Source organism: Cebidichthys violaceus, unplaced genomic scaffold, assembly GCF_023349555.1.
Source record: "Cebidichthys violaceus isolate CVI_PGR_0920_01 unplaced genomic scaffold, fCebVio1.0.p SCAF_19, whole genome shotgun sequence".
NCBI classification, from domain to species: Eukaryota; Metazoa; Chordata; class Actinopteri; order Perciformes; family Stichaeidae; genus Cebidichthys; species Cebidichthys violaceus.
This window is the reverse complement of record NW_027176361.1, coordinates 8869731-8885524: the sequence shown is the minus strand read 5'-3', so window position 1 is coordinate 8885524 and position 15794 is coordinate 8869731. Positions and strand designations below refer to the sequence as shown.

General features: G+C 42.3%; 1 protein-coding gene across 10 annotated transcripts in view; it reads left to right on the top strand.

Moving 5' to 3' along the window:
- Positions 1-15794, top strand: part of mark2b (MAP/microtubule affinity-regulating kinase 2b) — a 41637-nt gene that overhangs the window by 8122 nt on the left and 17721 nt on the right. For 6 of the 10 annotated variants that reach the window (XM_068713535.1, XM_068713537.1, XM_068713538.1 and 3 more), the window contains exons 2-10: positions 7237-7404; positions 8820-8873; positions 9988-10036; positions 10269-10334; positions 10714-10784; positions 11117-11173; positions 12902-13138; positions 14355-14475; positions 15647-15760. In XM_068713535.1, the coding sequence (XP_068569636.1) occupies positions 7237-7404; positions 8820-8873; positions 9988-10036; positions 10269-10334; positions 10714-10784; positions 11117-11173; positions 12902-13138; positions 14355-14475; positions 15647-15760 (937 nt within the window). The remainder of the gene's footprint in view (positions 1-7236; positions 7405-8819; positions 8874-9987; positions 10037-10268; positions 10335-10713; positions 10785-11116; positions 11174-12901; positions 13139-14354; positions 14476-15646; positions 15761-15794) is intronic. The other 4 variants (XM_068713540.1, XM_068713534.1, XM_068713539.1 and 1 more) reach the window with 2 other exon arrangements.

Genomic DNA, 15794 nt, shown 5'->3' with positions numbered 1-15794 from the left:
TTAAGTCTACAGTTTGCCGGTGGTTGACGAGCTGTGGTGCAATAGTTGGGGGATAAACAGGTTCTTAGGCCTTAGGTTTAACATTAAATGTTGAAAAAAATCTTTTAGCTGTGAAAATCCTTCCGCAGAGGTTACATGATTCATTATCGTGACACAGGTATGATGAAATAATGTTCCGCTTTGTCTCCAAAAGATCTGTACTAGTGTGAGTCACAGACTGTATTCTGTGCTTTAAGCTATAAATGGGTCCGATGACGACGGCCTCTGCCTTTTTGGAAATCATCACCCAGAGTACAAATAGAAGATGTCACACAATTTTTAAAAAGGGACTGGGGGGGGGGGGGGGGGGGGTGAAATAGGTTAAGAAGGGCTATTCGTTATAGACCATTAGAAATGTTAAATAGTGCAGGAAAAGGTTTGACCGATAAAACAATAATCTCTAGACTCTGTGGTCGAGGATTGTCAAAAACATTTTCACATTAGTTCCCTGCTGACCTGAGTGTGTGTGTGTGTGTGTGTGTGTGTGTGTGTGTGTGTGTGTGTGTGTGTGTGTGTGTGTGTGTGTGTGTGTGTGTGTGTGTGTGTGTGTGTGTGTGTGTGTGCGCGTGCGTGCGTGTGTGTGTATAAACTCTGGATGACTATACACCCTGGTCATGTTTAACTGCCTTTCCATTACGGGTTCAGTCAGGTGGCATTTGGCAGCTTTTTAAACTTGTGTCCTCTTAACGTGCCTCTCATTAGAGCGCTCGTTTCCTTGTAATTAGCTCGTAGTTCCAGTTAGTAGATGTAGTCGCAGCCGTAATTGTTTTTTGTAAGTGAAGATGTGGTGATTAAGAAGAGATCTTGGCTCTGAGTTATGCTCTGCTTCATGCTCTTAGATGCTTGTTTGGAAAAGGAAATGTACTTATGACTTCTGGTGACTAGTAGTTCTTTTGATTACCAATGTTGAATGCACTCATTGTAAGTCGCTTTGGATAAAAGCGTCTGCTAAATGGCTGTAATGTAATCTTCTGTATTAAATTGGATGTTTTTTTTCACCATCTTCAGATATGCCACAACGAACTCTTTTCTTTTTTGTTTCTTTTTCTGGAAACCAATCTTTAGAGGAAATATAAATAGAAACAAAAACATGAATTGCAGGGTAGGAAAAAAAAAAAAGAATGGCGGGGAGGAAGAAGGGAGCGAGAGAAAATTAAAGAAGGATGAAAATGATGCAAACAAACATCGAGAGATAGAGGGCAGGATTCAGCAAGCGACAAATCTCCATGGCAACACAGCCATCACGACCTAGTGTGTGTGTGTGTGTGTGTGTGTGTGTGTGTGTGTGTGTGTGTCCTCCCACCTACACACTTGCAGTCTAATGCAGCAGCTTGTGTATGTGGTTGTGTGTTATGTACACAATAAAGACCCTGTTTGTTCCACATGTACAGCGTTTGTTTGTAGAAATGGAAACGTCTTCTTTTAACAGTGGATTGAGTTGAATGGAGTTTTGCGATTGAATACCTCTTTAAGATTTTTATTAGAAGGAAAAATAATGTCACACCAGCATTTCTCCTACAAAAGGCCATTTGTGTCCTACAGCCACAGTTTCACTATGACCAATACTTAATTATAAATAATGAAACTTTCACCATTACGTTTTAAATCGATTCGTAGAGCGACATTAAGTAACCCAACTAGTGGAACCGCAGAGCTGCTGCCGAAGAGTTTTATAGGGCAGAAAAGTCAAAGCTGAAGAAGTGTTGATTTATTTTACTATTTCTCTCAAGTTAATCCAGTCTGGACTGAGAGCTCTGGGGTTGGCTGTCCTCACAATTAGAAAACTGTTTCAGTGTAAACGGGTAGCCAAAACCCTTCAGAGTGTGCGGAGATCTGATTAAATTCAATAATAGCGTTGTATAAAAATCAATAAAGGCGACATTTTTATCATATCATTTGATGTTAACCACCATCTCCCATCTTGGGGAAAACATTGGACATACCAATGTAATATCAAATTGGGTAAATTGGCCTCTTGATAGTGCACAAGTGGTAAGACCTCTAGTTTAACCTAATAAATGGGTTTGCAGCTTGTTACCCTTAAATTGAATTAAGTTGGATATGGTTAATATTTGTCCTTCAAGGTACCGTGCGTGATGTCCTCAGTCTACAGGAGCAACCTTAAGTTGTCCTCAGACAAGACGAGATGGAGTAACTCATTTGTAGTTCATTATTTGTAATGAGAGGGGACAGTGTGATCACATTTAATTGTTCACAGCAGGTTGTGATGTGGTATTTAAAATAAAAAAAGATCTGCATAACAGCTTTATAATAATAGCTGCCAGTCTGTTTGTTGCCAATTTTGGCAGCAAAGTAACCATATTTTAATTGTGTGTAATTGGAGTAATATTGTGTGTCTGTGTAATTATACCCCGTATTTTATGAATTCAAAGCACATCCGAAAAAGGTTTGACATATTTTTCACAATTCGTCAGTGTAGGTTGCATTGTCTTGCATTATGATGCTGTTTGCAGTTTGGTAAATAGTGTTTAGTTGTATCAGCTTAGCCCAGTTTGTCATGTTCATTTTCCAAAGTGTGTGTTTTTAAGCTCTTCTCTCCTTTGACTTCCCCTACTTTGCCTCCCGACCGTTGACGTCATTTTTGCCTACGTTTGCCCATCTTGCATTTGGGCTGAGCCGTCCCTTGGTGGTAGCGCTGCGACTCTCCTTTCGGGTCACTTTCTGAACCGTACTGTGTAGAATACCAGCTGGTCGTATCTGAGTGACTTCCTCCCAGAACTCAGATTAGTAAAGGTCAGTGATAATGAGGCTCGAGTCAAAACACAACCAGTACCGGCTTGGATTAACATTGTGTGTGTGTGTGTGTGTGTGTGTGTGTGTGTGTGTGTGTGTGTGTGTGTGTGTGTGTGTGTGTGTGTGTGTGTGTGTGTGTGTGTGTGTGTGTGTGTGTGTGTGTGTGTGTGCTCATATGCACATGCTTATGTTTGCAGTGTGGCAGTAAATGGCTCTCAGCTGTAAACATCTTGTCAGTGAGTTTTAACTTAGTGTGTGTGTGTGTGTGTGTGTGTGTGTTGGGAGGGGGTCTGGATTTCGGGGCCGGATATAAACACTACTACTAATGGTTTCTCCACACGGTAGGCAGAGAACGATAAAGTCTGACAGGCCTCACACAGTAGCTGGTGAACTCTGGTTGAATGGCGGTTGTGGTTGAAACAAATCTGCCACAGAAACGGGAAATAAATCAAAAACATCTGAGCTGAAAGATGTATGTAAACAGCCAATTCTCTAAACTGTAAAATTAGAATCAAATCAGATGAAAGACTTGTTTGTGTAATCGGTTCTTAAAGATAGAACAATAATAGTGATGGGGACGAAACTTCTATAATGTAATTTAAAAATTTGAATTTCTTTGATTGATGTGTTGGCCAGGAACGTTTTGTCGATGATGACCTTTATTGTTATGGCACCCTATATTATTAAGCATGTGACCAGCTCTACAGTATGTACTGGACAGATAAACTAGCAACGGTGCTTAAAAAATACAATCCATAAACACGTACTAGTTTTATTGGCAGGTTAATAATTGAGGTGCCACTACACACAGCCAAACTTCTTCACTTTATTTGCGCAGCTTTGCTTATTGCCTGCCCCCCCCCCCCCCCCCCGAGTTATGAAGTGGTCAACAATGTCATTTAATCAATTACATGTATCTTTGGGCTCCAATGAACTACCTCTGCTCCTTTTCTACACCGTGCAGCTCAAGTTAGTATTCACACACACACACACACACACCATCAGAGAGTAATGTGAGAACAAAACAGTGATGTCACTTATTGTCCTCCAACACATCTATATTTATAGCTGAGGGGAGAGCTGGATGTGCAGTGGGGGGGGGGGGGGCTTTGCCTCGCTTGCAGCTGCCCAAAAATGAAGGAAGAATCAGAAGACGGAAATAGTCTGACATGAAAGAGGATAGGAGAGAAGGAAGACCAAAGGGTAGAAGACTGTGGAAGAAGTATGAGGAAAACGCTTGAATTCATTTCTACTTGACTTTGTACGGCGGTCCCAGTACACGACTAAATATAAAGTTACGCCTGCTGACTGGTTGGATGAGCGTAGGATCCATTTAAGCTCTAGTTAACAGAAGACTTCTCCTCACCTTCATGTCAGTCGTACAGTAACACTGAGGTTGTACAGAATGGCCCATTTCAAATGATACAGTTGCGGCTGGCCTAATTTTAACTACTCTATTATTAATCAGGCTGTACACAGCTTAATAATACATCATAGTTTAATCGTTTATTTATATTTTGTGTTAAGAATCTGAATAGTAGCTAATGTTGTAAAATACATTTGCCTGTCAAACATCGGCACAAACCCAAATCACTGAGTGCTTTAGATGTTTTTAGGCTTTTACATGTTGTCTTAGTCATCGTTGTCATTGACAGCTTTACCTGTCGGGTCAGAACGCTGGAAACCACTTCACTCTGAGAAATCAGGTTCGACAGGAAGTCAGACATATTTACACGCATAGCAGGAAGTCACTTTTCAACACCGGCGTCTCCAAATGTATCAAAGCATTTGTCCAGCAGTGGAAACGGATTTATATAGACTGTCGACATGTGTGCAGTCCTAGTGTCACATTCTCTCTGTATACTATACATATTTAAAAACTTTATTTAAAATTTTGTATTTTGGCTTTTTATGTGTAAATTGTGTTACTTGCATATCTTCCCCCACACCTTTTTAAATTCCATCAAAACAGACAAAATAGGATATCTTATCACCTCCAAGAGTTAGATCACACAGATCTAGAACTCGGCTTCGTGTGGTCCGATTGGGTCTCATTGTCTTGAAAAGTGTCCACATCTGACAAATTGTTCTTCTCCCACATGATCCAAAAATACGAACGATTAGCTTCCTCTTCACGCGGCGCCACGTTAGGACCTTCCCGTGTCCTCCGGGTTTGATGTCACTGTCATTTGTTTTTAATCCCAGTTCCCCCGCTTTTGTTACAGCTTAATCTGGCCTCTTACACTTTGTGCAGGTCTGCACTGTCAGCATGAGGATGTGGAGGTGTGGGGGTGGGGTTTGGGACACAGACGTTAGATCATACCATCTGGAGCAAGAAACACACAAACACAATGAAGTAACCACGGTATCCTGTCTTCTCGTAGCCCCGAGATACGTTAGCGGCGGGAGGAAGATGTTGATAAATGATGTGTCGGTGATTTGGGACACGGCGCCGGCCTCTGATTTGTTCACGCTGGAGAGTGATAATTAGGTGAATTACATGAGAACAAGAGAAAGAGATGATTTGTGTGAACCTCTTCGCTCCGCACCGGCGGTGTGAATTTCACCGGCCCGTCTCTCTCATCGGTGTCAGATCTCCGTGTGTGTGTGTGTGTGTGTGTGTGTGTGTGTGTGTGTGTGTGTGTGTGTGTGTGGTTTGTACCGAGTGTGTATTCTTGTATCTGTGTGTTGGTGTCGCAGCCCGTGTGTGTGTGTTTGCTTCTCGTCACCCTGGAGCCAGCCGTCCTCTCCTCTGACCCTGATCCCCGTCACCTGTCCGCTCAGATCATACACACACACACACGTGACCCTTTCCTGGAGATGAAACCCAATCGCAGTTGCCAACCATGCAAAACTTGCCAGCACAGCAAGGTTTTGTTTTCTTTTTGTGGGTGTGTGTGTGACTCGAAAGACCTACTGTCTGCTGTAAGATGAACGGAAGCAATCTTACTCCTCACGACCATATAAAGAGATGATTAAAATAACTTCTGGCCTCGGTGGGTCAAAGTAAAGTCACACCGATACAGTGAATGAACGAGGGTTACGGTATTATTTCTTGAAGCCCAATACCAATGTCTTACCACGTGATGAATATTGTGCGTGACGGTGTAAAACATTACCCATAGTGAAACAGTAACTGTAGGAAACTCCAGACTAAGCTCAGCTCAGTGTCAACTCTGACTCGACAAAAGAGAACCGGTGTTATGAAACTGCTTCAGTGTTCGGGGTAGTGGCTCTCGCTGACATGTGCTCATATCCAAATATTAAGAGATTAAGTGACAGATTGGATTGTTGGTTGGATTGTTGGACTGTTTAAGGAAACCCTGATCTACGTCTACGTCTCTTATCTTAATCTTGCTACTAGATTATAATGCAGATCTTGTAACACCCTACTAGCTTCAGCTTTATAGACCAACTCTCTGCCGACCGATCTTAATCCATAAAAGATTATTGAAGGAATTTTGGCTCGTTGGACTTGGACACTTGACGCAATAATGAAAAAAAAGAAGCTTTTAGGAATTAAGATTTCATGTTTTTAATTGGAAACTGTGGCAATGGTGAGTTGTCCTGTTGTACTTATTTTATATTGGGTATAAATGCATTTTAAACCCATATAATGTGTCAAAATACTGTATTATTGATAATCCCCACAGTTACCGGTTCTTTTATGGATACTTTTTGACGTTTTGATGTAGTTTATGATCACGCTGTTCAATAAGCTCCTCCTCCTCGTAGCGGCGGTACCTGCAGGCAGTGAATCCCCTCAGCAGAAGAGGATAGAATGAGACGGATGCTGACTGATGTCTTTCTCCTTAACGGTTTCTAATAATAGATGAACTGTTTTCATTGATGAATTAATGAGTTTACAAAGTGACTGTGCTGTTGTAAACATTGCTGTTGCTGCTCTGGAAACAGCATTTGGTTGTATTTAAAATATGAATCAATTCTAATCCTGTTCTGAATATATTCTTTTTTAAGTAATATCTTTAAAAAAAAAAACAATAACTCGGGAATTAAAAAGAACCATTAAGACTACCGAGAAAGAACCGATAAGGAGTATTAATAATAGTAGTCGTATCAATAACAAAACCCGACCTTTAGACCTTAATGTTTTAAAGATTAACTGGCACAACATTGTTATATTTTAAAGGCGTTGTCTCTCTAAGAGGTTGTGTTGATGAGGTGGGTATAGAGTTACCCATCCTCATTTTCTTTTGAAGCATATTTTAGTGTTTTTTTGGTGATGTTGTACCACTTATGTGGATGAGTGAAACTCCACGATCCTAAGAGATAAATGTCTGTATTGATGGGACCTTTAATCGCAGGATATTCAAAGCTTCTGAGGGCGGATTAAGGGTTTGACAAAGGACATTTTACCGTCACTTTTCTACCTCCAAGTCCTCGTGTGCTCTGACGCTCATGTATTGACTCCTCTCTTCTCAGGAGACCAAGTCGTCTGGTCGCTCCAGCATGCCGCGATGTCGGAACTCCGTTGCCACGACCACATCAGATGACCAGCCGCACATTGGTAACTATCGGTTGCTAAAAACCATCGGCAAAGGCAACTTCGCCAAGGTCAAGCTGGCACGACACGTCCTCACCGGAAAAGAGGTAGGCATGCGCACACGCACACACACACACACACGGTTGATAGATTTAATCCATCCTTCTGTTCCACTTACGGAGTTGCCCTGACTTTCTGAACTTTTATTTTAAGCCACTTTAGTCACATTTTGGAGAAATGCCGTACCGTTGACTCTTGTTTTTAAGTAGAAACTGACTCTTTCAATAACAAGCCGCAATGCTGAGAAAGCCTATTCAAGAAGAAGAAATATAGGAACCATTCAAAAAACCCACCGACTTTGCGACTAAGGAACCAGTGTCTATTTCTAATTAGCCAAGATGGTAAAAGAAGTAGAAAAACCATGACTATGTTGACTAAACGTTAATCTTCCTTCCTGGTTCCTGAGGATAGAGGCGGGCTCATGCTGTGACAGACAGTAGGTCTGAGCCTGGACTCGCATGGCTTTGGAGACGGTACATCTGCTGCAGGAGATTATATCGCCATTGTCAGCTTAGAACAGAGAAGCCTAAATGTCTCCGGCTCATTGTGAATTCCAGATGTGATGTAACGCCGCGGCCTGTCCCTTTAAGGGAAAAGCTGCGTCTGCAGTGAGCCCATGCTGGGGTCTGTCTGAGGCCCAGTCAAGTACACTCTCAGTCTGTGCGAGAGAGAGCTAGAGAGGGGTGGGCGGGCTCTGTCAATGTGTGACAGCTCTGTGCCTGACACCCTGATAACACTCCATGTGACTAGCTGGCGCGCGCACACACACACACACACACACACACACACACACACACATATATACACACACACAAAGAAAACAAGGGAGAGTCAGAGGGCATGAAAGAGTCAGACAGACGGGCGCAACCAGAAAGAGGAGTCGAAGAAAGGAGTTAGTTGACAGTGAAAGACGGATATGGGAGAAAAAAAGTAGACCTCCCTTCTCTGTGTCCATGTTAAGACATTAATCTTCGTTTCCCTCGCCTTTCTCTTTGCGTCCTCTTTGCTCTTTTTCCGTTTCATCCCCTTTTTTTCCCTACATCTCTCACTTTGAATCCCTCCCATCCGTCTGTTTTTCTATTTTAGTTTTTTTTCCCTCCTTCTTATTTCTCTCTCTCCTTATCTCTCTCTCTCTCTCTGCCTCCCTTGTTGGTGCCCACTGTTGGATTATGAACTATAGACCTCATTATGGCATGGGTATAATGCTACCATGCTTCAGCTCTTCCCTGTCTATATATTGCCTTATTATGCAACTGTGGCCCGCTGTGATTGTGTGTTTATCTCTTAATTTTGTGAGATTGTATCATTTTTGTGTATGCCATGTGTCCATAGCGGTGCGTATGTGTGCTGTGGTCACCGGCTGTGACTGTGCAGGTTTGTGTGAGTGAGATGCGTCAAACTCACTGCAGCGAGTGTGATTAATGAATAAAAAGTCTAATAATAAATGTTGTTTTGCTTCTAGGTGGCTGTAAAGATCATTGATAAGACACAGCTCAACTCCTCCAGTTTGCAGAAGGTGGGTCTCTTTCTTTCTTTCTCTCTCTCTTTCTCACACACACACACACACACACACACACACACACACACACACACACACACACAGAGGCACAAAATCCAAACCTCAGTCCTCCTTATTCCTTTTCTCAGAAGTCATTTTCAAGTCACCATTCCTGCCCCACGTGTCTTTTCTCTTTTGCTCTTTTCTCTCCTTCCCCCTGTCCGTCTCTCTTTCTTTCTCTCTCTCTCTCTCTCTCTCTCTCTCTCTCTCTCTCTCTCTCTCTCTCTCTCTCTCTCTCTCTCTCTCTCTCTCTCTCTCTCTGTCTGTCTGTCTCCATCTCTCTCTCTCTCTCTCTCTCTCCCCCTCCGTCTGAAGTGGTCTAGTTTTCAGAGAGAGTTTTAATTACAGGAAACAAGCTGCAATTACTTCTTTTGATCGTGGCAGGGTGGGGTCTGTCCACTTACACGCACACTCTCTAACCATATATGCGCACACACACACACACACACACACACACACACACACACACACACACACACAAATCACTTATGCATCCGCAGACATAAGGAATACACAAAGTCACTGACCGGGCCGACACATAAATTCGATAATATGAATAATTCCTCTGATGTCGGGCGGGGCGGGGGGGTCTGAGAGGTGAGACAGGCACTACTTCAGACAGAAGATGTCTTTTGAATGGAACAAACCATGGTAACGGAGTAAATACGACACATTGAGCTGTTACTCTTAAGAGCGTTTACACCGTCTACTGTGTGTCTTTTGGATAATTTGCCTGTAAGCGTAGTTTGACCTTATCTGCTGAGTCAGAGGAAATTAATTAGTAATGAGTGAAAAGCGCCTCTTCGCGCCTTAACCACAGAAAGAGACTTGGTTGAATTAGTACGCAGTGCTTTGACATAATACGTCAGAGCTTACAAGCAGCTGAGGGCATTGTCTGCTGAACCCCGAAATCCTAAATGGTGCCAGACCTTGGGCTTGTATTAGGCTTCATTTTCCTCATAGTAAACTGAACCACAGCCGAACCACATGGAAGTGAATGATATTGATTCTGGAGTCTTTGCAATGACGCAAATAAGACGCATACATATACCTCTGACTTCCTTTCTCCTAGCTCTTCCGGGAGGTGAGGATCATGAAGATGCTGAATCACCCCAACATAGGTGAGTCACACTGAAGCGTGAGGCTTCGTCACTCACTGAGCACCAGACTTCTTGGTGTTTTAAGGTCATATGTTCAACCAGAATCCTAATAATCCTTTTCTCTCTCTCTCATCTCTTTTATTTTTGCTTTCACTCTTACTCTCCCGGCCTTTCCATTTTATCTCCCTTCCCTTTGCTTTTCCCTCCCCCTCCAATCCGCTGTCTTTGCCTTTCTCTCTCTCTCCACCTCCAGTCAAGCTCTTTGAGGTGATAGAGACAGAGAAGACTTTGTACCTGGTAATGGAGTACGCGAGTGGAGGTGAGTGCGTGTCACTGTGAAATCGTTCCTCCTGAGGCTTGGCACTCTGTATGTTCGAAACAAATGGTTCTCAAATAAAAGAACTACCTCCCCTTGTTACGTACAGGCTGTTCAGTATTTTGTCCAAAAGATGGATATTACAAATATCCTGTTTTTATTTGATTTGTTTAGTTGTCTTTGGTTATTGACCACCTCTATCCCCTTTGCATTGAACAACACTGACATTGTAAATTGTTTTTTAAGTGTTTGTATTTTTATGTTTTTATGGGAAAATACTTTTAATGTCAGTGTCCCCTTGACTTAATACTCTGGCTTTAAGGAGACAAGTATCAGGTTCCAACACTAAAATGTGTCTCCTCGTCTTTCTCTGGTCTCCCAGGAGAGGTCTTTGATTACTTGGTGGCTCACGGCAGGATGAAGGAGAAAGAAGCCCGTGCCAAATTCAGACAGGTTTGTGTGTGTTGGAGAAAAAGTTTTATATATAAAATAAATTATGTTGTGTTCAATTAATTTATCAATTAATCCATTTGGGGCTGTGCTACAGAATTGGCCCATGTCAGTTATTACAAATAAAGCTTAAAAAAAACAAACATGCATTTAGTGTTTTTATGTTTTTAATGATTGAATCATTAAATTAAGCAGTCAAGGGAAGTACTTACATTTTGCATCCCTAGTACTTCCTCATGATTGCTTCCTGATGAAATCTTAATGGAGAACTCTCTTTGTCTTTTACTTCTTTTCTATCTCTTTATCTCTCTCTCACTCACTTTCTCACTCTCCAGATTGTGTCAGCGGTGCAGTATTGCCATCAGAAGTGTATAGTACACAGAGACCTCAAGGTGAGCGCGCACACACACACACACACACACACACACACACACACACACACACACACACACACACACACACACACACTATTGAATTACATTGAGTGTCAAAGCGCAAGCAAGCATGCTCCCCCCCCCCTCCCTCCCTCCCTCCACATTAATGTTCATAGGATTTGACTTTTTCAGATGAACTCATTGCCTCCACGAACAAATGTGAGCTAGAGGTTAATCACAAAGATGATATAATGTCTTTCTTCGTGTGCAGGGGCTTAAACACACACATCAACGTATTTCTCTGCAATACTTATATTGTGTTCCCTATTGGATCATCCTCTCCTTCTGTCTCTTCATATATTTTCCTTGCTGTCTTTGATGCACATCAGTTGGTGGCAAAAATGAAACACACACACACACACACACACAGGTTTAATGCTTCCAGGTCATTTCTGTTCTGAGTATTATGCAGAGCTGTAAATCCTCTTATTGTGCCAGCAGCTAGACCTGTAGACAAGACATTATCATGATTACTGCTGCAGTAAGCATACAGGAACCTCTCATCTCAAAGCGGTTTTTCCCAATAATGGGTATTTTTGGCTTTTTGATAAACATTTCCAATGCTTTGACCAAGGTCATGGAACTCTTTCTCCACTGCCAGCAGACTATGATGGTTGGCATTTCCAAAAATAGACAGCAGGGGAAATAAGATTTCTGGAGGACAGACCGTTCTCATCATTGTGATGTGTACCATCCTGCACATTATCCTAATCACTCTTGATCTGAAGGGTTGTGTTGTGAAATCCTGCACTGGCTTAATTCTAGCAGGTCCTACACTGCAGGAGCAAATTTGGATGAGCTGCACAACGAGACTAACATCGAGTTTAAAAAACTAAGCATGGCTGCCATCATGTTCTGCATGTAGTTTATACTGCTGTGTCGACTATACCAGCGGCTCTTGGACTTTAATTATTTTGTGTTATTGTTGATAAGCTATAGATGATTTCATTTTATTTGATTAGGTCAGAGCCTAGAGATGATGTCTTGTATTTGATCTGTGCGTGCACACACACACACACACACACACACACACACACACACACACACACACACACACACACACACACACACGCGCACAAGCGACAGAGTATTCAGAGCGAGTGAAAAGGAGAGCACACCTGTTGCTAGGCAACCCCAGCCTCCTTGCTCACTGGCTCACTTCAGGCTCAGGGATAGAAACGTACACTCACAGGAATAAATTGTGGCAACTCACTTTGCCCATTGTGTGCTACTTGTAGGCCTCATGCCATTACTCTGAAAAACTCCTCCGTCACCCAGCAGAGGTTTTTATTTCCTCCCCAGAGAAAAGACTATCTGTGGAATATATTATCTTCATTTGCATTTCAGAGAACATCTTTGTTGCTCTGACACTGCATGACAGGGTGGCCTATTTGTTCAACTTTCTAGTACAAGCTAGCTTTAAACTATATGTAGCTCTGTTCTTCCCGTGGAGGATGGAAGGTAGAAGCAAAAAGATTCCATATGTGGAAAAATGAAATGCCTCATTACCATATCAAAAGTATTTGTGAGTCATTCCCTGGCACCAGATTCAGAAAAATAGAATCTCAGCATATCAATAATCTCCTCCATATTATTCCTCTCATTTCCCTCCACATCCTACATCTCTATATCATAATGTTGTTTTTTTACTTTCCTCTCTCTCTCCCACACTCTCTCTGTCTGCAGGCGGAGAACCTGCTGCTGGATGCAGACATGAACATCAAGATAGCCGACTTTGGCTTCAGTAACGAGTTCACTCTGGGGAACAAGCTGGACACGTTCTGCGGCTCCCCGCCCTACGCCGCCCCGGAGCTCTTCCAGGGGAAGAAGTACGACGGTCCCGAGGTGGACGTCTGGAGCCTGGGGGTGATCCTCTACACACTGGTCAGCGGCTCGCTGCCCTTCGATGGACAGAACCTTAAGGTCAGGAAGAGGAGAGAGAGTGTGTGTGTGTGTGTGTGTGTGTGTGTGTGTGTGTGTGTGTGTGTGTGTGTGTGTGTGTGTGTGTGTGTGTGTGTGTGTGTGTGTGTGCGCGTGCGCGCGCATTACATAAGAGGATGTCGGTATTCTGTGGGTGGTTGTAATATTTGTCAGGCCGGTTTCTGTTCCTTCTGCTCTGCAGAATGCAGAAGCTGAACTCAAGAGAGAGTGAATGTGTAAAAGTGAATGGATGCCAACCCAAGTGCTTTGTCTTTAGACGGGGGTTTTGTGGTTTGATGCACCAAACAGGCTCTGAAACCTGTTAGTTTGAAGCAGAATGCTTTCTGTGAACTATAGTTTTAACACAATTATTCATGCCACCTATCACACCCTGCATTCAGTCAGTACCCACATGACTCACTCTGGAAGTGCAGACACATTTTGAGTGGGCGATATGACTTTGAATGTGATAATATTAATATTTAGGCCTATAAAGTACACCTTTGCACTACGTCCTGCTGTATGTGGTTTGGTTTAACACTTACATTACTGATGGGACTATTTATTTAACAGATGGGAGCCTCGCTGTTTTCTGATTTGAATAGCTATGAATAGCTTTAAAATGTGTCAATTTCATGCACAGACAAAAAAATGCAAAATGTACAACTTCAGATGTCATTCTGTAAGCCCTAGCACTCCGTTTTTTTTAATTAGATAGATTTGTATGCTAATTCAATGCCTCATGATGTACTGAGCTCCTAGAAAACGTGTCACATACATTACAGCAGTGTTAAAAGCAGTCACTACACGCAATTATTGTTCAGTGTCTCATTAAATTAGAATCATAAATTATTAAAGACCTCTCCAGTGGAGGGTTAATAACTTCAATGGCACACTATTAAAATGTTTGTGTGGGAGAAAAAAAGCCTCTGAGGTAGATTACAATCGTTGTAATGTGATGTTGATTATTTGACTTTTGTTTTTTATTAAAATGATTCCATTACCATATATATTATCTGACGGTATTGGGTAAAATAATATCATCTTCATCCAAATACCAGGAAGTGTTTGAACAATATGTTGTGATAATGTCAAACTATCGTACTGCTTGTAGATGATCTTAAAGCACATAAACCGATGAGATACAGGATCGTGTTTATGTTTGAAGGTGGATTTTTAGATTCTGCCGCTGACTTTTCACGCTCTTGTCCGTCTCCAGGAGCTGAGAGAGCGCGTGCTGCGCGGTAAATACAGGATTCCTTTCTACATGTCCACCGACTGTGAGAACTTGCTCAAAAAGTTCCTCATTCTGAACCCCTCTAAAAGAGGCAGCCTCGAGGTACGCTGCGCTTCGTTGATGCACACACACTCTCTCTCTCTCTCTCACTCACACACACACACACACACACACACACACACACACACACACACACACACACACACACACACACACACACACACACACACACACACACACACACACACACACACACACACACACACACACACACACACACACACACACACACACACACACACACACACACGCGCGCGCACACACACTCTCTCACACACATGATAATCACTCAAAAATCACATTGTTGGATAGTGTTAAAAATGCTTTCATTGAGTGTTATTTTGTTTTGTTATCAAATTTATTTCAACCGCTTTGGATTCATTGATAAAAATCATGAGATCACTAGATTTATAATCCTTTATATTTGTTTCGACCTGACAAAAACTTAAATGAAACTTGTCCATCTCTGAATAGCTAGACCACTTCCAGTTGCTAATGTAATGGTGTATGTAGCACATACAGTACTATACTGTAGACCCAGACTCTCTTCACCAACTATATGTGAGTTTGTTGCTGAAGTGTAAAGTGCTTTTTAAAGGCATAGTAAATACGTGTTAGTTTGGGAGTTATGAGTTACTATATTTGGTTTCCCTGAGAGGCGATTGGACCAGAACTACTTTTATATGGAAGTTATTGTCAAAAAAAGAAGACTATCTGCTGCAGAGTACCAGATTCTATTACCATTTTGGATTAAAAACGTCTTTCTCCAGTCTCTTCTTGGCGTTCTAAATGTTACGGCAGCCTTGTATGAATATAGAAAGAAGACTCTAGCTTTAGTGTTGGAATTTAGTCCTGTGACCATTTCATTTACACCTACCCTAAAGTTTCTCTACATTTCTAAGCAGCCAACCGATTGATATGGTTCAGTATTCCAGAATTTTCCCCTTCAAGTTTTTACCCCACTGAATAATTGTGGAGATCAGTGGAGCAAACGGGTGAATAACGTTGAATTAATTCATCAGGTTCAGCGACTTCTGCATCCCTTCCATTGTTTACCGGTTTTGTCTCGAGGCGACTCTTTTGAACGAATCTCTTTGCCCCGTCTTCTTTCTCCTCTCCTCTTTCGCTCCGTAACCTTTGCTCTCTTCTCTGCTTTTTGCCCCCTCTGTTGTATTTGAAATCTCATTTCTCCCTTATCCCTTCGTCTGTGTTGGCTTCCTCCCAGCAGCAGATAATGCGGGACCGGTGGATGAATGTGGGGCACGAGGAGGAAGAACTCAAACCCTACATCGAACCCCAGCCAGATTATAAAGACCCCAGGAGGACAGGTAGTAACAGAAACACACTCAAAAAAGTATCATT